Source organism: Pogona vitticeps, chromosome 1, assembly GCF_051106095.1.
Source record: "Pogona vitticeps strain Pit_001003342236 chromosome 1, PviZW2.1, whole genome shotgun sequence".
NCBI classification, from domain to species: Eukaryota; Metazoa; Chordata; class Lepidosauria; order Squamata; family Agamidae; genus Pogona; species Pogona vitticeps.
This window is the reverse complement of record NC_135783.1, coordinates 305053509-305079135: the sequence shown is the minus strand read 5'-3', so window position 1 is coordinate 305079135 and position 25627 is coordinate 305053509. Positions and strand designations below refer to the sequence as shown.

The 25627-nt window shown below is 40.4% G+C and overlaps 1 protein-coding gene and 1 long non-coding RNA gene across 4 annotated transcripts in view; one reads left to right on the top strand and one right to left on the bottom strand.

The window, feature by feature from the left end:
* KATNBL1 (katanin regulatory subunit B1 like 1) overlaps positions 1–21264 on the bottom strand; it is a 27635-nt gene extending 6371 nt beyond the window's left edge. The window contains exons 1-9 of one of the 3 annotated variants that reach the window (XM_072986299.2): positions 21243–21264; positions 10750–10877; positions 8295–8335; positions 7043–7325; positions 2376–2494; positions 1928–1978; positions 1755–1844; positions 1129–1218; positions 681–774 (exon numbers count right to left, since the gene is read on the bottom strand). In XM_072986299.2, the coding sequence (XP_072842400.1) occupies positions 681–774; positions 1129–1218; positions 1755–1844; positions 1928–1978; positions 2376–2494; positions 7043–7325; positions 8295–8335; positions 10750–10863 (882 nt within the window). In that variant the 5' untranslated portion in view covers positions 10864–10877; positions 21243–21264. Of the gene's footprint in view, positions 1–680; positions 775–1128; positions 1219–1754; positions 1845–1927; positions 1979–2375; positions 2495–7042; positions 7326–8294; positions 8336–10749; positions 10878–20006; positions 20227–20401; positions 20548–21242 lie in introns of those variants that run through there. The other 2 variants (XM_020795752.3, XM_020795751.3) reach the window with 2 other exon arrangements.
* Positions 20668–25627, top strand: LOC140703195 (uncharacterized). Its single transcript, XR_012082568.2, has 3 exons — positions 20668–21092; positions 21611–21714; positions 25463–25627. It is a non-coding gene; the product is annotated as an uncharacterized LOC140703195 (long non-coding RNA).

The following is a 25627-nucleotide window of genomic DNA, read 5'->3' as shown; positions in this document are numbered from 1 at the left end:
GTTAATGGGGGAAAAGACGGATGAAAGAAGTTTGAAAAACTGATAAAAATTTTAAAAGATGACTCATTATCTGCAGGCCCATGGTTGTATCTATACATCTAGCAAAATACAGTGGTGCCTCGCTTAGCGAGCGCTCCGTTTAGCGAAGAAATCACTTTACGACAAACTATTTGCGATCGCTTTTGCGATGTTCCCTATGGGGTATTTTCGCTTTGCAATGACCGATCATCGCAAAGCAACCATTTTTGCACAGCTGATCGGCGGTTTCAAAATGGCCGCCGGGAAAAAAACATCCCCGCCCGCTGTTTTCTGGGATGGATTCCTTGCTTAACAGGCAGCGAAAATGGACGCGCTATGGAGAGTCTTCGCTGAACTGTGAGTTTGAAGCCCCTAGGAACGCATTAATCGCGTTTTAATGCGTTTTTATGGGCTTTTTTATTTCACATTGCGACATTTTCGTTCAACAGCGATTTCGCTGGAACAAATTAACGTCACAATGCGAGGCACCACTGTAGCTAGTTGCTATATAGAGATCTCAAGTGGAAAATGCCATGCCAAGAAACAAAGCAATTCACTATAATTTAACTGAAAAATTAGATGAAATAACTTCTACACATCTTGAAATTTGATTTATGAATCCAATTATTTTATATATAAAAAAACCTCTGTGAAAACTTTACCTTTGCTATATTACCCGTATATCCTGGAACCAATGTAAGATGACTTTCTTGTTTCCACAGTCCACTTAATTGTTCCTTTAAAATCTGAATATTTCTATGAAAGGAAGCACAGATATGGAATTATATAAGCAGCCAAGTGTACTTTGGTAGCTATTTGGGAGGCTTAGTTATATGAAAATGAAAGTTATCAAATGCTGAAACAGGATTCAGAAAATAATGGCTATTTTATTAATAAATTAAGTTGTGGACAAACTGCTGTTGATTGAGGTCACAATATAAATGATAAGTTGGTTACAATTAGAGCAGGTCTTGACTTGACCTTGGAACAGTGTTTACTACCTTGATGAAACACCTTGTGTTTTTGACAGTATAGACTAGTGGTCTCAATTACCATTTGCCCTTCATTAATGCTTCATCACAGTAGCAAGCTTAAAAATGTGCAACTTACCCATCCTCTATCTTTTCTGTATGGGCAGAGAGCTCTGACCACCATCTTTTAATCACAGCCTGGAGCCAATTTAAACCAACAATAACATATCTGTAAAAAAAATATTGTAACTAAATGTACTCCAAACAAATTCAATTTTTAGAAGAAACCTGTTCAGACAGTTCAACCAGTGAATGTTCCTTCAAGGAAACAAAAAGAAACTAGCATGGAAGCCAGTAGTAAAGCAACATGTTGCTACATGTGACAGTCAGAAGGATCTTTTTTCACAGAAGCAAAGTAGCACACAGTTGAATGTATCACCTTGTTTATTCTAACCAATGACTCTGATTAGCAATGTGAGAGTTTATTTTTCTATGAACTGTATGAAACAACTGGACTACACAGATTGTGTGGCTAAACTAGTCTTTGAATGGGGACCAGCACATCCACCATGACTATTTTAAGCATGATACAATAGACAGTCAAAGTGAAGAAGGCTAGTAAGAGAGCACATATACATCACATGTTGTCCCAAACCATCCACATAACTCCATGAATGTATCAGAGTTAGTAGCTGCCAGTGGAAAGGATTAACATTTATTTTGCCACCATCTAAATATTAATGAGATAACTGTATTTTAACTTACTCTTCAAATTTGCTTTTAAGCATTAATTTTACTAATGGCAGAAGGTCTACACAGCAGCCAACAGAAATATACGGTTTTTCTTCCTGTAAGCTGAAACAAGGTAGTATCAGTATCAGAAAGTTACTTTTTAAAAGTCTGAAATCCACAAATCCCCTCCCCTAGATATTTTTTACCTGTTGGTAAGAACAGGAAGGCAGTCTACCACTACACCCAGATCTTGTATCCTAGAAGCAGTAATGAAAACCAAACCATTAGAAATTACACTGCATAATGCTTCCATATGTGACACTTTTAAGGTCATAGTTTTGGAAGACAGTACTAACATTTAAATACAAAAGATGAGAAATTCCTGTTGTAACGTTTCAAGGAACACAAAAATCACAAAACTCTTGGGGCACAATATCTAACCACTCCAAGGATAGCATCTTTAGAATGCTGCTTTCCCTTCATACCCTATCTACAGACACTTATGACAAGAACGCCGTGGTCATCTGAATGAATGCCAACTCTATGCATGCCTCTTGCATTATCCAACTCCTCTGATGGGACACAGCAGACTTCATACACAAGCATGGTGCCCATGGAGCACTGGATTGTGACAATAATCCTCCCCACCTTTACCTTACTAAATAGGCTATGAGTTCGCTTATACTTCTTCTTCTCCAGAAGGTTAAAGCTACATTCAGCCGGAGGTTTCTACTGAAGAGAACTTGTGCCATTGTATCATGATCTTCAGAAACCTAGGAGACACAGGAAGGATTTAATCATTATGAAGAATTGCCATTCTGTAGTTGTCCTGTTTTACTATGTTTCATTAATGCTTCCATATACAGCTCCCTTGATGTTTTTTTTAAAAAGTTATAAAACCTAAAATGTACCAATCTAGTAGTAACCATTTCTATAAAAAGTGTCCTCAGTTCAAGTTTGATGCACCATTTTTACAAATAACATGAAGAGTCACTGGCTAGTGCTGCTCTGCTTACCTGCCACCTTCTCCTATCCAGAAAAAGTACGCACCCCACATATAACCTGCATGTTTCACCTTTTGACAGAGACCGTGAAGACTGAGTACAACTGCAACATGCCTATATATTTTAAAATCTGTGGAAAACATGCTGTGTTTCCCCAAAAATAAGACAGGGTCTTATATTAATTTTTGCTCCAAAATCTACATTAGGGCTTATTTTCAGGGGATTTTTTTTCATGTGCAACAATATGCATTTATGCAAATAGTCGTGTCATCATCTTCTGGTTGCTGCACAACGGTGGAGGGCAGGCTTTTACTCAATTAGGGCTTATTTTTGGGGCAGGGCTTATATTACGAGCATCCTGAAAAATCATACTAAGGCTCATTTTCAGGTTAGGTCTTATTTTCAGGGACACAGGGTAGCAAAATGTTGTGGGTCTTGTATTTCCATTGACATATGAGTTTAGTTCTCACAAGTTTCTAGGTTAAATGCCCAGTATCAATCTATTCGACTAGAGATGGCCAAATCTCTATAATCCAGGGAACATTGTATTCTCCCTGCTGGTCTGAAAGATGCAGCCCTCTGGCCTCTATAACAATTAAGCTGACCAGACTTCTCCACCCTTCTTATTGTGAGGGTTCTATTCTAGGCGCCTTATTTGTTTCAAAGAAATCCAGAGATTTTTGAGGTTTAGAAACAGGTGAGATATTTATTGGGGTGTTTAACAAATAACCAATGTCCATAACTTGATTCCAATGTTTTTCTCCTTCCAACAACAGGTCTTGAAGGGCCTTCCATTCGTCAACCAGAAACGGGTTTCTCTCGCAGGAGTTCCAAGGACCTGGCCAGTCTGTGAAGATGTTCGAGGCTATAGCCTGTCCCACCTCACCTTCCAGCAGGTTGCCATTCCACATTGGGCACCCCTCTGGTGTGGGGTCCTTCCAGGGTCCTCCCTGTAGCCCTTCCTCCTCATCTTGCTTACCCTCCATTCCAACCCCTCTCTCTTTTCTCTCTCCTTTTCTTCTCTAAGTCTTCTCCTCCACTCCTTAGCCTCGGCTTCTCCCCAATAGGATAGTCTGGGGGGAATCTCCCTTCTCTTCCTGTAATCAGCCTCTTCTTTGGGTATTCTTAATCACACCCAAGCTCCTGCCCATGGGTCCTCCATCCAAACCCATTCCCAGCCTGGTGGTAACTGCTCCTCCTTCCTTTTTATCTCCTCTGTTCCCGCCTCAATCTCCACCCTCATCTTCCGCTCTTTTCCTGCCGTTTCGCTCTGAGTACTTTCAATAGATAGACTTCTTATTCCCCCTTCTACCTCAGTCGTCTTTGTCTCCTGCTGGTCTGTCTCCTGGCGAATTGGTACTGGTTGGGTTTGAGCCTCCTTCTCTTCAGTATGGAGGAGGGATGAGTGGGATACCCCTCTTGCTTCCTGTCTCACACTTATCTCTGGTTTAAAATTTTTCATTATCTCAAACAAAAAGAACATCATAAATGGAAAAGTTCTAATTTAATTAATGCATTAGGAAAATAGCTCCTTCTTAATTTCCAAAGCTGTGTTCAGCTCTTTTAGCATGTTAGCATGGTTAAGGGGAAAGAGGGCAGAGGGCAACATATGGTGGCACTTGAAAGACTAACAGATTGATTTTAGTCTGAGCTGTTGTGCATCAAAATCCACTTCTTCAGACACAAAGTGTCTTCTTCTTGCTACATCACTAAATGATGGGGAAAAGGAAGGACTTCTGCTAATTATGCCCCTGTTAAGAATCAGTGAAATTAGTGAGAACCCAGTCTTGGCATTAACACTTTGAGTGTTTTGAAGAAAACTATTTTATGAATATTTATAAATATATAATGCTGAACAGATCTTTAGGAGTAACAATACTTTGCTGGTGTGCGATTGGTAGACCCTTGGCATGAATATTCAGCATTGTATTTTCATGTATCAATGAGAGCTGTCAGGAGGAGGAGCCAGAGAAACTAGAAGGGAGGGGGAGTCAGTCTAGTTAGTTCAGTCAGAGAAAGAGTTTGGAGAAGGAGTTTGGGGGTTTGAGGCAGAGAGAGTGTTTAAGGGGTGATTAGTCAGAGTATGACCTGTATTAATTAAGATAGGAGAGGTTTTGTGAGCTTTATGTTATTTTCCCATATTTGCAACCATTGATCAATATCAATATTGTCCTGGACATTATTTCTGTCTTTAGTTTTGAACTTCTGGGATAGGTTCAGTTTTAATTGTTTTATCTGTGTTATTCCCATTAGGTATAGTTATACTGATGGTCGGTGTTGATTTCCAGCTCCAGCACTAATTAAGTACTGATTTTTTTATAATTAGTTATTTATGTGCTGTTATTGAATTGTTACATTCACTGATGTTGCTATTTGTTTAATATGTTGTAAGCTGCTTTGGGCAGATGTATGGAGAAGTGGCATGTGTTTGTGTGTGTGTGTGTTTAGTCGTTTAGTCGTGTCCGACTCTTCGTGACCCCATGGACCAGAGCACGCCAGGCCCTCCTGTCTTCTACTGCCTCCCGGAGTTGTGTCAGGTTCATGTTGGTTGCTTCGCAGACACTGTCCAGCCATCTCATCCTCGGTCGTCTCCTTCTCCTCTTGCCGTCACACCTTCCTAACATCAGGGTTTTTTCCAAGGACTCTTTTCTTCTCATGAGATGGCCAAAGAACTGGAGCCTCAGCTTCAGGATCTGTCCTTCCAGTGAGCACTCAGGGTTGATTTCCTTTAGAACTGATAGGTTTGTTCTCCTTGCAGTCCAGGGGATTCTCAAGAGCCTCCTCCAGCACCACAATTCAAAGGCATCAATTCTTTGGCGGTCTGCTTTCTTTATGGTCCAGCTCTCACTTCCATACATCACGACAGGAAAAACCATAGCTTTGACTATTCGGACTTTTGTTGGCAAGGTGAGGTCTCTGCTTTTCAAGATGCTGTCAAGATTTGTCATCGCTTTCCTCCCAAGAAGAAGGCGTCTTTTAATTTCAGAGCTGCTGTCTCCATCTGCAGTGATCATGGAGCCCAGGAAGATAAAATTTGACACTGCCTCCATATCTTCCCCTTCTATTTCCCAGGAGGTGATGGGACCAGTGGCCATGATCTTAGTTTTTTTGATCTTGAGCTTCAGACCGTTTTTTGCACTCTCCTCTTTCACTCTCATTACAAGGTTCTTTAATTCCTCCTCACTTTCTGCCATCAGAGTGGTATCATCTGCATATCGGAGGTTGTTGATATTTCTTCCGGCAATCTTAATTCCGGCGTGGGTTTCTTCCAGTCCAGCCTTCCGCATGATGTATTCTGCATATAAGTTAAATAAGCTGGGGGACAATATATAGCCTTGCCGTACTCCTTTCCCAATTTTGAACCACTCAGTTGTTCCATGACCAGTTCTGACTGTTGCTTTCTGTCCCACATATAGGTTTCTCAGGAGACAGATAAAGTGGTCAGGCACTCCCATTTAAGAACTTGCCATAGTTTGCTGTGGTCCACACAGTCAAAGGCTTTTGCATAGCCAATGAAGCAGAAGTAGATGTTTTTCTGGAACTCTCTGGCTTTCTCCATAATCCAGCGCAAGTTAGCAATTTGGTCTTGAGTTCCTCTGCCTCTTCGGAATCCAGAGAAGTGGCATACAAATCAACTAATGGCAGAGTTGAAGGTTCTTTCCAAAGAAATGCATAAAGCACAAATACAATAGCGCACACACGCACGCAGACACACACGCACGCAGACACACAACATAAATATGACTGTCTCTTTTCCTTAAGACTGCATTGGTGGGCAAGGTTTATCTCTGCACCCTTGATTCAACTTTAATAGGACTACTAGTAGCCAGGTTAGATCACTTCAAGGGCTAGCTTTCATAGGTTTATCTGTCAACATATAAATCTGATTTTGCTATCTCTGAAATTTGCTTTGTGAAGAGCCACAAAAACAAACTAACTAACCTAATACAGGAAACTCGATCCCATCTGAAACAGATGTGCAGCTGTCTCTTTGAATTAAACAGGGCATTAGGCATCCAATGTTCTGCCCCAGAGAGAGCTTAAATCTAAGAAAGGTACACAATGTTAACAGGAGCACAGTGTGAGAAAGCTACAGTAGCACTCCCAAGCCAAGTACACCAGAGTACAGGTTGCTGTCCTCTGAAGATGCCGGCCACAGAGACTGGCGAAACGTCAGGAAGAACAACCTTCAGAACATGGCCAAAGAGCCTGAAAAACCAAGAACAACCACTACAGTAGCAAACTTACCAGCAACTTTAAAATTATTTCTTCAATTGTTTTAGAAGAAAAGAACTAAATAATGAAACTTGAGCTTACCTCCGAGAAAAACCCACTGTATTTTGATGAAGGACTCTCCGTTTGAGATCGGCCAGAATCACTGGAGTTCAGTAAGAATGTACGGCCATCAGCAGGCAGTTTTGCTGGCAGATTACCTGCACATGCCAGTTCATTTTCCTTATTTGCCATGTCACGGCTCCTGACTTTAGGGAGCTGTTTCTTTCTGAAACAAGGCTTCGGAGAATAATAGTGAACTTTTTTCCTGCAGTATACTACTTTGAACAGAGGATGCGGGCTGGTCACAGTTTGTCCAACTGTTGTTCTGCAATAAGGAGACAGTTAACATAGTATATCAATGTAAAACACTGTGCACAGAATTTGTGTCTGTGTTTTCAAATAAAACATACATAAGGAAAACTGTGGTGACATAACTGACTGCTGCACTTCACCTTCTATGAAAACACTGCTATCTGAACTTTGGTAGGAATGTTAAGCATATTTGACACATTGTTTGCTGAGTACCAGAAACCAATGCACATGGGCACCTCCACCCTCTCCTCCTATATACAGAGTAGAAGGGAAATGGAAACTGATGAACAAAAGATATTGACTGAAGTAGTCTGATCTTTAAATCATCCTCACCCTATGAATAGTTGCCAGGCATACTGCATACTACTCTAGCAAAGATCTGCACAACTTGTGACTAATCTATTTTATACTTATCATCCTTTTATTAGTTATTTTATCTTTAGAGTTAATATTCCTTGCTTGTTATGTGATTTTTTTAAAAATTGGGTCTGCTGTGTACGTTGTTCTATTTAGATTTGTTTGCCACCCAGAATAGTGGCTCTCCCACTAGTTGGGTGGGATAAATAAATAAGTAAGTAAATAAATGCATATATTTTCCTTTTTTTTAAAAAAAAGGCAGAAGCAGTTAGTGAACAGAAAGGTATTTGTTAAACACCTGACAGATCACAACATGTATCAGATGGACTGCATTCAGTGTAGCAGGTCACATGTTTATCAAACCATCTCCAAGACACTGACATACCTACTGTTTTTCATGCTGAATCCCCGATGGATGCCAAAGGAAGGGAAAATACTATTTTCGCTAATTTACTAGCATACTAAAGAAGTTGCTAAACTTGGTTCTAGAAAACTGGCCAAAGAAATGCTTTCTTTCAACTCCCTTCACAGACAATTTACTAGGAGAGGATGACTCTCCTAGACTGACAACTGCATGTCTGTTTCAAAATCATGTCCTCAAAAAGTTAGCATAATCAATTCTTACCTGCTGGTGCAAGAAGCCAAATGTTTCACAGATTTCTTACCCTAAAAAATAAAGGGTTTAATGTTACTGAAAATAAAAAAAAAACTCCTGCAACTGCTTAATGTGTTGTTTTTGTAATTTCACCTTGTTTCAATTGCTGTATACAACTGTTAACATCAATGTTTTTTGCTGTGAAAGAGCAAACCACTAAATGCTCTGACCACCTCTAGCTGTAAGACAAGATATTGTGACATCCATAGCAGGACATGGGATTATGACATCAGGGTTATGAAAAAACTTTGCATTGTAGTCTAATTGTTCAGGCACCATTTTTGGGGGGGAGCAAATGTAAGAACTGTGCATGAGTCCTGGAACTATGGACAGTGAGGGATCTATAAAAAATTAAACTAGGAACACCTATTTTTTATCTGGAAGTATGAAGAACTACGCTGGATCAAGGCAAGAGTCTGTTTAGTTTAATCTGTTCACTGAGAAAGACACACATAGAATTGCACACTTTGTTCTACCAAGATGGCCACAGTCTGGACTCCATGTGAATAAATCATTGCTTCGTAAGAGCAATGATGACTTTCTGTTGTTGTACAGACATAACAAAAAGATGGAGATGTTTCATTGAAGAGGGATGAGAGAAAGAATAAGAGTGCTGTGGACCTTCTTGCAGGAATATATAAGGGCTTCAGGCTGTTTGGAGGAAAGGCACCTACAGAAAGCATCAATTAAAAGTAGTGAAACAAGTGGTTTCAGTATAGCTGTGATGTAAAAAAGAACAAATTAATTAAAAAATTATTTTAAAATGTTTTACATTAAACATATTGCTTTGCATTACATTGTTTCTGGATGTTTTCACACAACAACATTGTTGTATAATTTCCTTCAGGTCATCCTTTCTGAACCTTTATAAAATCAGGATCCAAGTTAAAAACTGCAAAGTGTTTCTTCGTCATTTTGTCTGATTTTGTTTTGTCTGATAGTAAATTTACTCTTAAAATGCTGGAAATGAATACTTATAAGAAAAAAAGAGTCAAAATTTAACTAGTAAAATATTTTCCTCAATGAATTAATAATGATACATAATTGATTGTAGAATTTTGTGCTGGACCAATGACAGATGACAGTGGCAGAAGTCAGTTTATGCAATGCCCAATGCATGATCAGCTGTATCTCTTCAATTTAATTCAATGAATTGTATAAAGTTTGTGCAAGAAGGCAATCTATAACTATATTGTGAATGCATTTCCCCCCATTTTGTTCATCCATGCAGGACAATATATTGGTCAGGCACCCAGGCTCAGCTCCATATCCCTCAAAACCCACGGATGGCTATCTGGAAGCCAGAAGAGCTGGAGACTCCATCCTCCTCCTCGAGCCCCGAGTTTTCACCGACACAGGTCTTACCTCACCAGTGATATAACAAATCTCTTCCTGGGTTGTGCAAGTAAGATGAGAGTTTTTCCATCCCTTTCAATCACAAGCACCAACTTTCATTAACATCAAGGCAGAAAAGCTACTAATTATCTAAAGCGGCTGTTCTCAAAAAAAATTTTTTTTTTTTAGCCATGACCATAATCACAATATAAAATAAATATAGGCTGAAACAGGATGGTATAAGTCACATAAGGAACCTTAAAGGTGACCTGTAGAGAACTGTTTCCAATCTGAGCTCCCCAGGGGGCAATATCCCCTCCCCCAAGAATGGATGATCTAAAGCAGTGGTCCCCAACCCTGGGCCTCCAGATGTTCTTAGACTACAACTCCCAGAAGCCTTCATCATCACCTCTGCAGGCCAGGATTTCTGGGAGTTGAAGTCCAAGAACATCTGGAGGCCCAAGGTTGGGGATCACTGATCTACAGGTTAGTACAGTATAGATCCAGATTATGACTTACTATTTTTAAAAGCTACAATTATGTCCTCAACTTTCCTGAGATACAATGTATCTAATCAAAGCTGGAAATGAATAAATAAGTAAGGGTTTGTAAAGCACGCTAAAAGGCCAATTGTACTGAGGCCTTACAACAGGAGGAGGTAAAGTGTGGCCTGCAGGCTATGTGAGGCTTTTTCCCCTTTTCTTTTGGCAACCTATCCACCCTTCAGGGAAGAAAATGTATCTATTTATTTAGTAAAAAATAGTGGCTCTTGCAGCAGGACACTTATCAGAGTCCCCTAAGGCGTCCTATAACCTGCATTAAAAAACCCCAAACCAAAACAGATCGCTGTGAGAAGCGCTTCTCATCCTCCCACCCAACAAAAGGTCAGAAACAGCTATTTCTGGGCCCCATGCAGCCCTTAAAGGGCATGGGAGGCATACATTTGGCCTCAGGCCCCCTTAACCTGCCCATCTCTTTTTCTGCTCCAAAGGGAAATATAATCAATCACATTGATCAGACAGTAGACCTTGATGTATAGATTGTTCTGAACTGGTATTTGCAGGTTTGGATGAAAGATTTTAAAGCTTACCTCCTTCATGTTCTCCTTAATGGAATGAGAGCTTTTTTTTCTGGGGAGATCAACAGAACAACCCTCAATGCACAACAGATTCCGTTTTCTAGCATTTTGGGTTTCAGATGCCATAATCTCCAAAATCCCTGGTTTCCAAGACAAAAGGAAAATTTACATTTTAACATTAACAGTCAATCTTAGACAATTATAATGCAGTTATTCAAGGAGGTGATTTGGAGGATATCTGGACTGACTGGTTGACAAAGATGTTCCCACTTGCTTTTGACATCCTAGTGTGTCCATGCAGAGATTCAAATATGGCTTATGAGCATCAAGTTTATATTTGATTACAGTCTTTTTCCTGAAGAAGCTGACCTCCTAGCTTGCCCCGTAAACTTTGGAATATATATGCTAAGGTACTGATGTATAGGGGCTCTACAGAGGTATCAAAGGTTGGATAGGTGTATTTATGCAGGTGAGCCAAATCAAAGAGATATATTGTTTGGTCTGGCAAAGGAGAGTTAACAAATCAAACTAGCAATATAAACTAATATAAATTGCATGAAGCCAAGTATTTGAACATCTGAAGAGTACATGCTTTGAATTTTCCAATAAGTATTAATTGGAAACAAACAAATATAGATAAAGATCTCTCTCTCTCTCTCTCTCTCTCTCTCTCTCTCTCTTTAGAGAGAGAGAGAGAGAGAGAGAGAGAGATTTATTTCCAATAAATACTTATATAGTTCATAAACAGTTGCCAACACAACTGCCCAATCCAGCTATTAGGTCAACAAATGCAAGAAACATGAACAAAGAACATGGCAGTGAAGTTGCATTACAAGGTAATTCGCATACCACAAAACTTCAAAAACAGCTACCCCAACCCTACAGTTTAAATATCACCCCACACTCAAAAGCCTTACAAATAACCTTACAAATAACCCCTGCAAAACTAGCAAATCAGGGATAAAGTCTCTAGCCAAATCAGTTCCCTGTTGCACTAAATTTCTACTTCCAGGATGTTTTTAAAAAGTGGAGGAGCATTCAAAAATGTGACCCACTCCTGGCCCCAGTTCATATTGGTATGATCCATTTTACCATTTCATTCTGTGAAATAAACTTGAGAAGTAAGCAAATAACCATGATTAATTTTCTTATTTCAGTGCCCAGTCTTTGCTATTCTGCAGTACTGCCAATAACAGGGATTATCTGTATGAAAATGACTGAGCTATGCCCCACAAACTATGTGGCACTAAGGTTGTTTCCATGGCCTCTGGGAGCCTCCAACACCCATCCATATGCCTCAGGCCAAACAAAATTACATGTCTGAAAATGTCATTGCCACTAGAAGTGGCGATATGGAGGACCCTCAACTCCTCAAAATAAAAACAATGGAAGCAGAATGCCAGGAACCAGAAATGACGCAAACATTCCCTCTCTCTCAATTTCAGAGGCTGATATGTCGAAGAGTGCACTGGGGCCAGAAAACTAGTCTCCTCATTCCTCCATGTTGCCTAACCAGTTTCATGGTTACCCTTCCCTTTGACATGAACATGTTATGGAATCTACAGGGTCTGAATATTTCTACTATGTCCTCAAACACCCTCCAGTTCACTATCCAAGTTCTACCAGGTCTAAGAGTTCTACCAGGTCTACTAAGAAAAAACAAACAAACAACAAAAAACAAACAAAGGAGACAAGGAGGGTATCCACAATCTTGAAGGAAGCTCCCTCACCTCTGATACTGGATAGTATTACATCCGCATTGATCAGATAATATCACAACACACTATAAAAACTGGCACACCTCAGCTGTGTATCCACATTTCTTGCTGTTAATGGTTCATGTTATATGTTCCATGGACTCTCTTGAAATGTTACTGGTTTCTGTTTCAGGATGACACTGAACACTTATTTCTTAACTAATGTATTATGAACAGTATCCGTTTTTACTATAATACTGACAGTTTATATTTTCAACATCACACCTAACAAGTGTGATAACTCTTGTTGTTTGTCATTAAGTCATGTCCGATTCTTCGTGACCCCATGGACCAGAGCACATCAAGCCCTCCTGTCTTCCACTGCTTTCCTATGAGTGATAGCTCTACTCAAACAAATATGAATATCTGTCCCAGCTGCACCAAATGCGGATCCAGCCCCCAGAACTGGCCCATCCACTCACATTTCCCAGCACCCTGCTCTTCCCACAAATTGTGGCAGTAGCTCCACTGTCTCCCTGCTCGGATGGCCTCTCAGCAGCCACATTCATCTTCCCACCCTCTGTCTGGAGTGGCCAGCTGAGCAGAGACAGAAGAGCTACTACTGTAATTGGCAGAAACAGTGGGACACTGGTGGCACTGGGATGCGTGAGTGGACAAGCTGGTTCCGGTGGCTGGACCAGCATTAGGTGCAGCTGGGATGGGGATATTCATATTTGTTTATGAATACGAATATCCCCCATCTCTAATGCCAATTAACTGCAGTGTTAGGCTCGATGAGGGCCATGAAACTGCAGGTGAATCCCTGAAAGATTAGGCCTTCTGGTTGCATGACGTCCATGCTCAAGAGATAGACCACCCAGGCATGGAGGCCGATGGGCCAAGGAATCTTCTCTCTTTTTCTCTCCCTAGCACCTCTAGATAGTATGGAGAGGGGCGAAATATCTGTATGTGCAGAGGAAAAGGAAAAAGGGACAGAATGCAGATTCATACAGTGAAAGACACAGGTATGAAGTTGGCCATGTAAGCATTTTGTGGAATCTTGCACCCTCCCTACTGATTTGATATGGGATTTTGCACTGCTGTTAAATAATGTCCAACGGGTGTATTTGTAAATAAATGCAAATATTAAAAATCTCTGGTTCCAAGCTGTTTTAAGCTGCTTTTGCTGTACTCTGCCCTTGGATCTTGTGAGACAGTGTAGGCCATAAATACTCCAAACAAATCAGTCAATCAACCCTTTGCAAGCGCTGCACTACGGAAGACTCTCACAGCTCAGAGAAGGGTGTGTATATATGTACTATAATTAAAAGAAGCCAGATATTATAAAGGCGAGAAGAAAATCAGCACATTTGAAGCTTCTCTAGAATACTCCAAATTGCCAGACAGCTATTACACGTACACAGCAGCAAAGGGACAAAAACACTGTGGTTTCTTTTTGCCCTGCCCTACTGGAATCCAACACAATTTATAGTACTGTACTAAATCATCATCTCTTCAAAGTATTTAGAAATGATGCAAGGAAACAGTTAGAAAGAAGTATTTCAATGCTTGAATATTTATTAAATATTGAAGAATATATGAAAGTAGGAAAAACCACTGGGCTAGTCAGGTCTAATCTTTATTTATTTATTTATTTATTTACTCATTCATTCAACCAAATCCGTTATGAATACACAGTGGAAGTGAAGAACAGATTTAAGGAACTAGATTTGGTGGACAGAGTGCCTGAAGAACTATGGATGATGCATTTTCCAAAGAAAAGGAAATGCAAGAAAGCAAAGTGGCTGTCCAAAGAGGCCTTACAAATAGCAGAGAAGGGAAACAAAATGCAAGGGAGATAGGGAAAGTTACGGAAAATGGAATGCAGACTTCTAAAGAATAGCAAGGAGAGACAAGAGGGCCTTCTTAAACAAACAGTGCAAAGATATAGAGGAAAATACTAGAAAGGGAAAAACCAGAGATATGTTCAAGAAAACTGGAGATATCAAAGGAACATTTTGTGCAAAGATGAGCATGAAAAAGGACAAAAATGGTAGGAACCTAACAGAAGCAGAAGACATCAAGAAGAGGTGGCAAGAATACACAGAGGAATTATATCAGAAAGATTTGGATATCCCAGACAACCCAGATAGTGTGGTTGCTGACCTAGAGCCAGACATCCTGGAGAGTGAAGTCAAGTGGGCCTTAGAAAGCCTGGCTAACAACAAGGCCAGTGCAGGTGATGGCATAGCAGTCGAACTATTTTAAATCTTAAAAGATGATGCTGTTGAGGTACTACACTCAATACGCCAGCAAGTTTGGAAAACTCAGCAGTGGCCAGAGGACTGGAAAAGATCTGTCTACATTCCAGTTCCAAAGACGGGCAATGTCAAAGAATGCTCCAATTATCGTACAATAGCACTCATTTCACACACTAGCAAGGTTATGATCAAAATCCTACAAGGCATGCTTCAGCAGTATGTGAACTAAGAACTCCCAGAAGTACAAGCTGGATTTCAAAGAGGCAGAGGAACCAGAGACCAAACTGCTAACATGCGCTGGATTATACAGAAAGCCAGAGAGTTCCAGAAAAACATCTACTTCTGCTTCATTGACTATGCAAAAGCCTTTGACTGTGTGGACCACAGCAAACTATGGCAAGTTCTTAAAGAAATGGGAGTGCCTGACCACCTTATCTACCTCCTGAGAAATCTATATGTGGGACAGGAAGCAATAGTTAGAACTGGATATGGAACGACTGATTGCTTCAAAATTGGGAAAGGAGTATGACAAGGCTGTATATTGTCTCCCTGCTTATTTAACATATGCAGAATACATCATGCGAAAGGCTGGGCTGGAGGAATCCCAAACTGGAATTAAGATTGCCAGAAGAAATATCAACAACCTCCAATATGCAGATGATACCACTCTGATGGCAGAAGGTGAGGAGGAATTAAGAACCCCTTAATGAGGGTAAAAAAGGAGAGTGCAAAAAATGGTCTGAATCTCAACATCAAAAATATCATGGACACTGGTCCCATCACCTCCTGGCAAATCGAAGGGGAAAATATGGAGGCAGTGACAGATTTTACTTTCTTGGGCTCCATGATCATTGCAGATGGGGACAGCAGCCACGAAATTAAAATAAGCCTGCTTCTTGGGAGGAAAGTGATGACAAACCTAGACAGCATCTTAAAAAGCAGAGACATCACCTTGCCGACAAAGGTCAGCATAGTCAAAGCTATGTTTTTTCCATTAGCAATGTATAACTGAGAACTGGACCATAAAGAAGGCTGACCACCAAATAACTGATGCTTTTGAATTGTGGTGCTGGAGGAGACTCTTGAAAGTCCCCTGGACTGCAAGGAGATGAAACCTATCCATTTTGAAGGAAATCAACCCTGAGTGCTCACTGGAAGGACAGATCCTGAAGCTGAGGCTCCAATACTTTGGCCATCTCATGAGAAGAGAAGACTCCCTGGAAAAGCCCCTGATGTTGGGAAAGTGTGACGGCAAGAGGAGAATGGGACAACAGAGGACGAGATGGATGGATAGTATCATTGAAGCAACCAACATGAATTTGACCCAACTCTGGGAGGCAGTGGAAGACAGGAGGGCCTGGCATGCTCTGGTCCATGGGGTCACAAAGATTCGGACACAACTTAATGACTAAACAACAAGAATTAAATATTCAGATAAATATGAAATTTCTTGTATACTTAGTACATTTTATAAATCTAAGTCAGATACAAAATGTCAGGTATAAGTTAATTAGATCTTAATAAATTAGATCCATGGAAATCAGTATGTCATTTATTTCCAATGTATCTATTTTTTTTAAATAAATAATCAATTTAAAGAGTTTGTGAAGTTAGGAACCACCTGATTTAAATCAAATTTATTTAAATCACTGATTAAATCAAATTTATTTAAATAACTCTCAATTTAACCAAGTGATCTTCTCCCCAAAAACATGCATTCTTGTTTGTTTAATTTTAGTGCACAATATGCACTATCTCCTTGCCCAGACTAACTCTCATAATCCTCAATTCCGTAGGTATTTAATCTGTGGTCCGCAGAACCCCAGGGATTCACAAGGCCCTCACAGGGAGTCTGTGAAGGCTTGAAGAAGTGTTATGATCTTTTGCAGTTAAAATAGAAAGTCACAATGAATGAATGAAAGGAAGCAATCAAACAAGAAAAGAAAATGTAGAACCAATCTATGGTTGAAACGCAAGTATCTGAAGAATGTATAGTATCTGAAGAATGTATCACAATTTAAAAAGCAACACTTCCTTATAACTAAATCACATTATCATCATCAAAACTATAACAATTCCTAGGAAAATATACCATATTGTGGCACAAATGGAGAAGTGAACATTTTTTGCAATACAGAGCAGCCCATGAAGCCTTACAAAAAGCATTAACAGTTAAACCCCATTTGTCATACAGTGGACCCTCTACTTAAGGAATTAATCCGTATTAGAATGGTGGCTGCAAGTCGAAAAGTCTGTAAATCGAATCTCCATTGACCTACAATGCACTGAAAACCGATTAATCCCATAACCAGTGGTTTTGATTCTCTGGCTGCAAGTCGAATCTAAATTTTGCAGCCAGAGAAGTCTGTAACTCGAAAAGTCTGTAAGTTGAGCCACCTGTAAGTCGAGGGTCCACTGTACCATATTTCCCTGAAAATAAGACAGGATCTTATATTAATTTTTGCTCCAAGAAACGCAGTAGGGTTTATTTTCAGGGGATGTTTTATTTTATAGTCATGTCATCTTCTTCTGGTTGCTGCAAAATGGTGGAGAGTGGGGTTTAACTTAACTGGGGTTTGTTTTTGGGCTATGGCTTATATTACTAGCATCCTGAAAAATCATACTAGGGCTTATTTTCAGGTTAGGTCTTATTTTCGGGGAAACGGGGTTACTACACAGCAAGTCTTACTGAGTTCAATGGAGCTAATTCCCAGAACTGTACATAGACCAAAGCAGAGTCAGAGCCGCTTGCTGTATGAATATCTAGAACATCACTTCTAGAATATCTTAGGCACTTTAATTAGCAAATTAAAAGTTACCTAGTCAAGCTACTTAGTTCAGCTGAAATCAGTTATTATATGAGTAATCTACTCCATGTATTTAATCATGTTTACATCGTGGCTTTCCTCCAATGAATTCAAGGCAGCACACAGAGCTTTCCTCCCTTCGACTTTATCTCACAAAAACTTATGCTCAGTTAGGTCAAGTGAGACAGTGTGTGGGGCCCAGAGTCACCTACTGAGCTTTACAGTTGAGTACAAATTTGAATACAGGTCTCTGGAGCCCTAGTCCAACATTCCAATCACAACATCTTGCAGCCTTGTAACAACTGAACAACCTATACCCACCTAAGATTAGTTTTCTAGGATGCAATAACAGAGGTATTCTTTCTTACAACCAGCAGATTATTTTGTAAAGCATTTTTTTAAAAAGAAAAAAAAAAGACCAGAAGAAAATAATTCAAAGACTGGTCCTCAGAGTTCAAGTTCTACCATCAACTACTATTTACAGTCTCTTTCTCACTTTCTATCAGTATCAGTCATCTGAAGTCCTCCTTCCTCTGCTTTTGACAGATGCATACAAGTCTTCTGCATTAAAACCACAATGGAAGGAAGAAAGTCAGGGGAATCGGTGAAGGAAGCAATTTCAGAATGTCAAGAAAAATAGCTAATCACACCAGATAAAGCAAGCAAGGCGAATTTCTATCTAATCTCAAAACACTATGTGCTGTTTCTGAAAATGGAAGTAGCCAGACATTTTGTGGTCTAGTTTTGAATCCAGTGACCAAAGGGTACATGCGATTGTATGTTCCTACAATTAAAATGTGTTTTATATTCAATCCCTTGCAATGCTGCAGAGAATTACATAGTGAACCAAGAGCTGCACCATGCAATTTTTCTAATCATATAGTTAACACTGCATTATTAGATTGCAAATCACACAGCTATAGACAGCAATGTAATTGTAAGAGAGATAGCAACTGCACTCCAAGAACATCTGATGGGTCACAACTGCCAGCATAGCAATGGTATGGGGGATAATTGCCACTTGATAACATGTGGCAGGCCATGTGGCAGGCTACTCTTAAGAGTAACTTTAAAAAGCTATGCTGTGACTGTTTTATAAAACAAATTTACTTGGAAAAACAACTACTAAAACATGCTATCCTAAGCTCCTTGAAAAAAGGGAAAAATTAAAAGCAAAATTAGAAGTTCTTGGAACAGAACTCAATACATAATAATTACAGTTTTCTAGTACTGAAGCTATTATTAAACAATAATATAAACTAAACTTAGAGCTAAATCTCCGTGACTGGTATCCTACTGATCTGTGTGCAACCTGCCCTGGCTGAAGCACCAGAGTATATTTTGGTTACATAATCAGGAATGCGACCAGGTCTGCTCTTGAGACATATCCCTGTACCTCACCAAGTAGTCACAGCAGATTGGCAAACTTTACACTAATACCAATAGTACCCAATAGGTTTTTTCCTCACTATTGCTATGAAGAGCTGGTGAAAACTAGCAAACAGAATAAGGAAGGAGATGTAAAATACTGTAGGTGCAAGCCTTTGTCAAATAGAAAATGGCTTTTAAAAATACCTTGGGTTACACGTCTACAGCCCCACCTTCTAAGACACTGTAGTAGAATACCTAGGTACCATATACAGTACTCAATTAGCACTCCAAATGACATTCTACAGGATAATCATTTACTGCATTGATTTTGCTAAATAAGCATTCATAGGTATAGTCTTTCAGTTCCATAACACAACAATGAAGCAAAATACTAATATACAGAAAGAGAAAATTGCAGAAGATCCTGTCAGCAAAATATTGCTAGTGTTTAATCTGTTTATCTGTGGTCATTTTTAACCCTTTACTTCCTTGGCAAATAAGTACTTGAGATGCCAAATAAACTGAATTACATCACATGCGCAACTGATTATGCTAAATACATTTTGCTGTTCTTTTACCTTCTTCCAACAAAAAGGGAGGGAGTGGGAGAGTTGAATACAAAATTGTAGAGGAATCCTGTCCTAGAACTTAACCACTTCAAATTAAAGATTTTGAAGTGCATTCCTCCATAGATTTTGTTGCTGTGTGCCATCAAGTCAGAACTGACTTCTAGTGGCCCTAGTAGGGTTTGAAGATGAATGAAGTATTTAAGGAGTGGTTTTACCAGTTCCACTCCCCCACTGAGTTTCCATGGCTGAGCAGGAATTCGAACTCAGACCTCCTGAGAAGTTCTAGTCCATTACTCAATCTACTGCACCATACGGAGATTTACAACTTGGTCCTCAGGCCTTACTCTGTGTTGACTGCACATATAGCTGCGATTTAAACTCTGTTGACAACTTTGGCCATCTGAAAGCGGGTTATTTTTGAGGGAGAGAGCCTGAAAGGAAACTCCAAGCCTCTCTCCCTCGGTTAAAGACGGCAGACTCGAAAGAACAGCCCTAATGATCTGAAAGAGGCGGATTTTTTTTTTACCACAGGAAGACGACCCACTGGAAGATGGCTTTTCTCACCAAACAAGTGTGTAGCTGTCTCCTCAACCGAGCACCAGAGAGTGGGGTGGATCACAGGCAGGTAGAGACTAGCCAGCTTCATCCCCGCCCATGAACACTCCCCGCCCAGGCGCAGCAGTAACCGAGGGGCCTTCTCCACTCAGGGCCGGCCTGCTCTGCTCTCCCCCCACCGCCATCGCCACCACCACCACGGGGGATGGCCCAGAACTGATAAAGCCAAGGACGAAGAATGGGAGGCGGGCTGGGATAGGGTTGGGACGAGGACCCACCCCCAGGCTCGCTGCTATCTAGCCTCGGCTTTTGTTTATGAGCACCCCCGGGGGTTGGGGTGGGGAAATGGTACAGCTGGGGCTACGGCGGGCTCAGGATGCCCCGAGGCCTCCCCGACCACCCACCTGCTGCTTCTCATGATCCTGCGCCGGTGGTCCTGCTAGCCAGGCCTCGAAGGGAAGCCGCCGGGGCTGGGCGATGGGGAAAGTCCTTAGCGCCGAGGCCCACTCTGCCGAGCCGGCGCCATTCAAACTACGCCGCGCTGCATGCTGGGACCAGAGAATCCGGGCGGGCCGGCGGGCGAGAGAGAGAGAGAGAGAGGCCGGGAGCGCGCCTGAGACGCTTCTCTCCGCCTCCGCGCTCGCTGCCGTCACATGGAGGCCAACACGGCGGCTCTGGGCCGCTTCCTTGAGACGGGCTCGGCGCCCCCAGGGAAACGTCGGCCTCTGCGGACCGAAGAGTTGAACGCAGAGGCGCGACTTCTTTTCGTCCGCGCCTCCTCATACCTTCTAAAAAGGCCCTAATAAGGTGCCTCAGGGCGTGTTGGAGAAAAGGGGCGCGCCACCTCCCTCGTCGGTCGCCCTTTGGTTAGCAAGTGTTTTCGTCGGGTCCCTCTCCGGGAGCTGCCCTGGAGAAGAGGGCATGAAAAATAAGCCCCGACACTCAGTCTTTCCAAGGGCAACATAGCTCGTTGCTTCGCCACCGTACCTTGGCTGTTAGGATATCCCTAGCCAATGATTTCCGCAAAGATCGGGACACGTCCGCAATGCTTTGTGCGCTAAATTCTCGCCTAAAGCTCACATTCAGACATGACAGGTGCATCAAACTTTGTAGAATAAATACAGCAGCTCCAGTTTTCTTGTGTTAGTTTGTGAAACCCACCACCAGGCTCTTGGGACAGCATTCATTCCCGCTCCCCCCACCCACCCTATTTCCTGCTTCACACGCAGCCTCTCTGCTCCTTACCCCGTTGGGTTTAACTACGTTTGCTTTTCACAGGCCTAACCCCAACAGGGACGTTCCTTTCTTCTTACTTGAGCATCAGAGTTAGTCTTTCCCAGTCCCTTTTGTAAGTTTATTACTTTAAATGCCAGGTGTTGTATGACAGATTAATAATGCTGAGTTTACATGTGATATTTTGTTAAGGTAACAATCATCATGTGGCTATGTAGTGCCATGATGATGATTAAGAACCAGCGTTAGAAGCAATTTGGTGATTAAACATCCTGAATAGTTGGGTAATTTATGGTATTTCTGGATGAAACAAACACCCTATACATAGATATGCAAACTTAAAATTAGTAGCCATCACAACATGATGCTCTGTTTTGCAGATCTTGGGACTCATACACTTCACACCTAGTGCCAGAAAAAACCTCACTCAGAAGATATCAAACAGAAGATGGTTAATTAAGGACAAGAAACCAAGGTGAATGAGGTAAAGCCTCAATGATTTCTGTTTAGAAATAATTTTTTTTATCTGCCTTCTGTACAAAATTTGGATCCTAATTAGAGGACCAGCAGAATATGGTGCAGAAAGTAACTACAACTGCAGCAGAAAAGGTACAACTTAGAAGGGTCAGTCACTATATTGTTTTATCTGTATCCTATCTTTCCGTCAAGAAGATGATGGTGGAATATGTGGTTCTCATAATCTGTCACCTTGAGAAAGATTTACTGTATAGGCAAGGGTCACTCCAATGCATTTCATGGCTCTACAGGGGCTAACTTGGATTTACCAAGTTCACTTAGACACTAACCACTGGATCACTCTGACTTTTAATCACAAAGGAATTTTGATACACTGACTTACAGGTCTACGCAGAAGATTTACATTTTTTGTGTGTTTTCCCACTTAGTGATGACAGTTTAAATTATGTAGCCCAAAGGGCACCACCCATACATAAGAAGGCAATATCAGCATGTTTGGAGAATTCCTGAGTACAAAAATACAGTTTATACTTGATTGACTGTGTTCTGTAGGCGCTCTTCTGAGAAATACTGGGTATGTCAAGAGCATGACAGCACAAAAGAGCTCCTGTAACTCAGGATTGTTGTAAGTGGCATTTCCAAGATCTGATAAGCAGCAAGAAAACGTTACTCAGCAATTTAAATTCTGTTTGATGTACTGCATTTAGTTCTCAGGTACCACATTTCAAGAAGAATGGGAACAAACTGGAATCAGTCCAGAAGACAGATAGGATGGAGATTAAAATTCTGGAGACAGAGTGTTACCGGCCAAATCTGAATTGAGATTAGACCAGTACTGGGTTCGAGTTCTCTGGCAAGGATCACAGGCTAAGACACAAGACAGCTGAACAAGCCAATTTTATTAAAGTAAAGTACAAAAGTTCAGCTGGGCCTCCCATCTTAAAAGCAGAGGGAGACCCAGAATAAAGCCTATGTTTTATAATAGTTACAGACAAAGAGCCATAAAGAGAAGTATTCCGATTGGTGCCTTGAACCCATACCTTTCAATCCTGCCTGTTATTGGCCAAAGATATTTTGTAAATTCATTCTATTGGTCCCGTTTGAATCTCTCATCTAGTACCTCGTGTCCCTACCCCAAAAAGTGTCAACGTGTCTACTCTGAGCATGTCTGGATTTCCCTTATCTCTAGTCGCATGTTTATGTAACTCTTGTCTGTCTTCCTGGACCTTGATATATGGCCTTCAAAAGAAGCAATTCTCCTCAATGTGTTAAACTCCATGACTGTAGCTTCCTCCCCCCTCATTCCGATGGGCCATCTATCTCCTGAATTGTCTTCATAACAACCCTTGTTGATGTAATTCAGTCTCTAATTGTTATTGGAAACGAAACCCAAATACAGTGGTGCCTCGCATAACGTTTTTAATTGGTTCCAAAAAAGAAACGTTATGCGAAACATCGTTATGCGAAACACCATTTCCCATAGAGATGCATTGGAAACCGGTTAATCCGTTCCAATAGGCACGGATTGCCGTCCTTAAGCGAAAAAACCCATAGGAAACATCGTTATACGATACAATGTATCCTCCATTGGAATGTATTGTAGCTGACTCAATACATTTCAATGGCTTTGCGAAGTCAATTTTTGCAAAATTAAGTGTGTCATAAAAGGGTCAAAAATGGTTTTAAATGCTTGGATTAGCTTCTGCACCCTCTAAAACGGATGCAAAAGTTAATTTGGCTTTGATCTGACTTTTCGTTAATTAATGGTGAATTTTTTTCCCCCAACTTTTGACAGCTGTCAAAATCTGACAGCTCCATTATTTCCTATGGGGGAAGAAAAAATTCACAAAAAATTAATGAAGACTCAGCAACTGTTCTAAAATCTTGGGTTCGTTAGAGGACCCCCTAAGTTGTGTGCAAACCTGATTTGGCGTTGATCTGAACTTTCGTTAATTTTTTGTAAATTGTTTTCTCCCCCATAGGAAAGCATGGAGCTGTCAGATTTTGACAGGTCCATTGGTTCCTATGGGCCAAAAAACAAAAATTCACAAAAAATTAACGAAAAGTTAGATCAACGCCAAATTAAGTATGCACACATTTTAGAAGGTGCACTAATGATTCCAAGCATTTAAAACTGTTTTTCAACATGTTAAGACACTTTTGTAATTGAAAAAATGAACATCGTTAAGTGAAGCAGGGGACCTAAAACAAAAAACGTTAAGCGAAGCATGGTCCCAAAAACGCTATGCGAAAATCGCCCATAGGGAAAAACGTTATACGAAGCACAATCTGACTCTGAAAAAATAAACGTTAAGCGAAAAAAACGTTAAACGAAGCAAACGTTATGCGAGGCACCACTGTACTCTCTTCTTGGAGACATTATCTGCTTTGACATGCAAGAATGTGAAATGCTAGGTGTAAGTCTGGCCCAAAGGTCAGGAGTTCCCGGGTTGAATTAAAGGCACTCAGAAAAGAGATATACATACACATATAGATATAAATGTATACTAAAATAATCAATAAATGCAAGGATTAAATCATAGTACATTACAAAATAGCATAATCAATGCAGGAAATAGTGTTATTCAAAGTACTCTGCTTGTGTTACATTATAATTCAATAAGGGCCTGGTCTCAACTACAAGGGCATTATAACAGAAAATGTAATCTTTTGTTAGAGTTCTGTTACAAAGGTTACAAGGTATTTTGATTTCAGACTACATAACCCATACAATGCTTAAGACTCATCACAGAAAAATCTATTATTGAAAATATACATCAACCATTAACTATGAATAAGAAGGAAACATAAAAGAATAAAGCATAATATTGCTTGTTAAAAGAAGGTTTCATCTTGGCCCACTCACAAGAGTATATGAGGAAAAGTGAAAGGAACAGATGTTTTGCCTTTAAAGATCAAATGAAAATACATACAATTCATTTATAATTCTGTCATCTCTCCAATGAACTGAAGATGCTCTATGTACTCCTTCTCCTGCCCCACAATGTTTATGCTCGTAACTGTGGTCAGAAAAATAGGAACCTACTTTCTGCTTTCAGACCATTGGTCTATTTTGCTCAGCATTGTCTACATTAGCCCACTCCATTTTGGTGGCCTCCAGGGGTTTTGCATGATGACTGCTAGAATTCTTGGTCTTATCTATGCTGACTATGATAGGAGTTGAAGTCCAAAAACCTAGAAGCTACAAATTTTAGGAAGGCTGGTCTCTTGACTCTTTCCAGCCCTGCTGGAACTTGCTAAGAGCTGAAACCTGGACCTCTTCCATGCAAACCATACGTTCTACTATATTAAGGTTCACTATAAGTAAAAGATTTGGCTCTGTGTCTCCTATGTCCAACATGTTAATCCTCTAAGTCACACAGTTTCTCATACTGTTAAGAGTTTAAAGTGTTTGATGTTAAAAAAAAAGAGTGGCACCAATATTCCCTCTTCTAATGAAAGGACAGATCAAGATCTACTATTACAGATGCAACAGGGCACATTTTTGGTAACTGCTCCTAGTTTTGGAATGTCTTTCCTGGGGAGTTTAGGCTGATTCCCTCCCTCTTGCCTTTCCACCAGCAGGCAAATATCTTTTCATTCAGGTAAACTTTGGAAACTGATCTTGATATGTTCCTATGGAAGCAGCTTTTAACTGCAGCAGTGTTGTATTGACAGTGTATTTTAAAATTATATTTAAAATTGCTTATGCTTTTATTTATTTCATGTGTTTATATTTTTTTATTGTTCTTTAGTCGTGTCTGTCTTTTCGTGACTCCATGGACCAGAGCACGCCAGGCCCTCCTGTCTTCTACTACCTCCTGAAGTTGGGTCAAATTCATGGTCATAGCTATATTATTATTTTACTATATTATTAATATATATTATTTTACTATATTATTAATAAATTATTATTATTA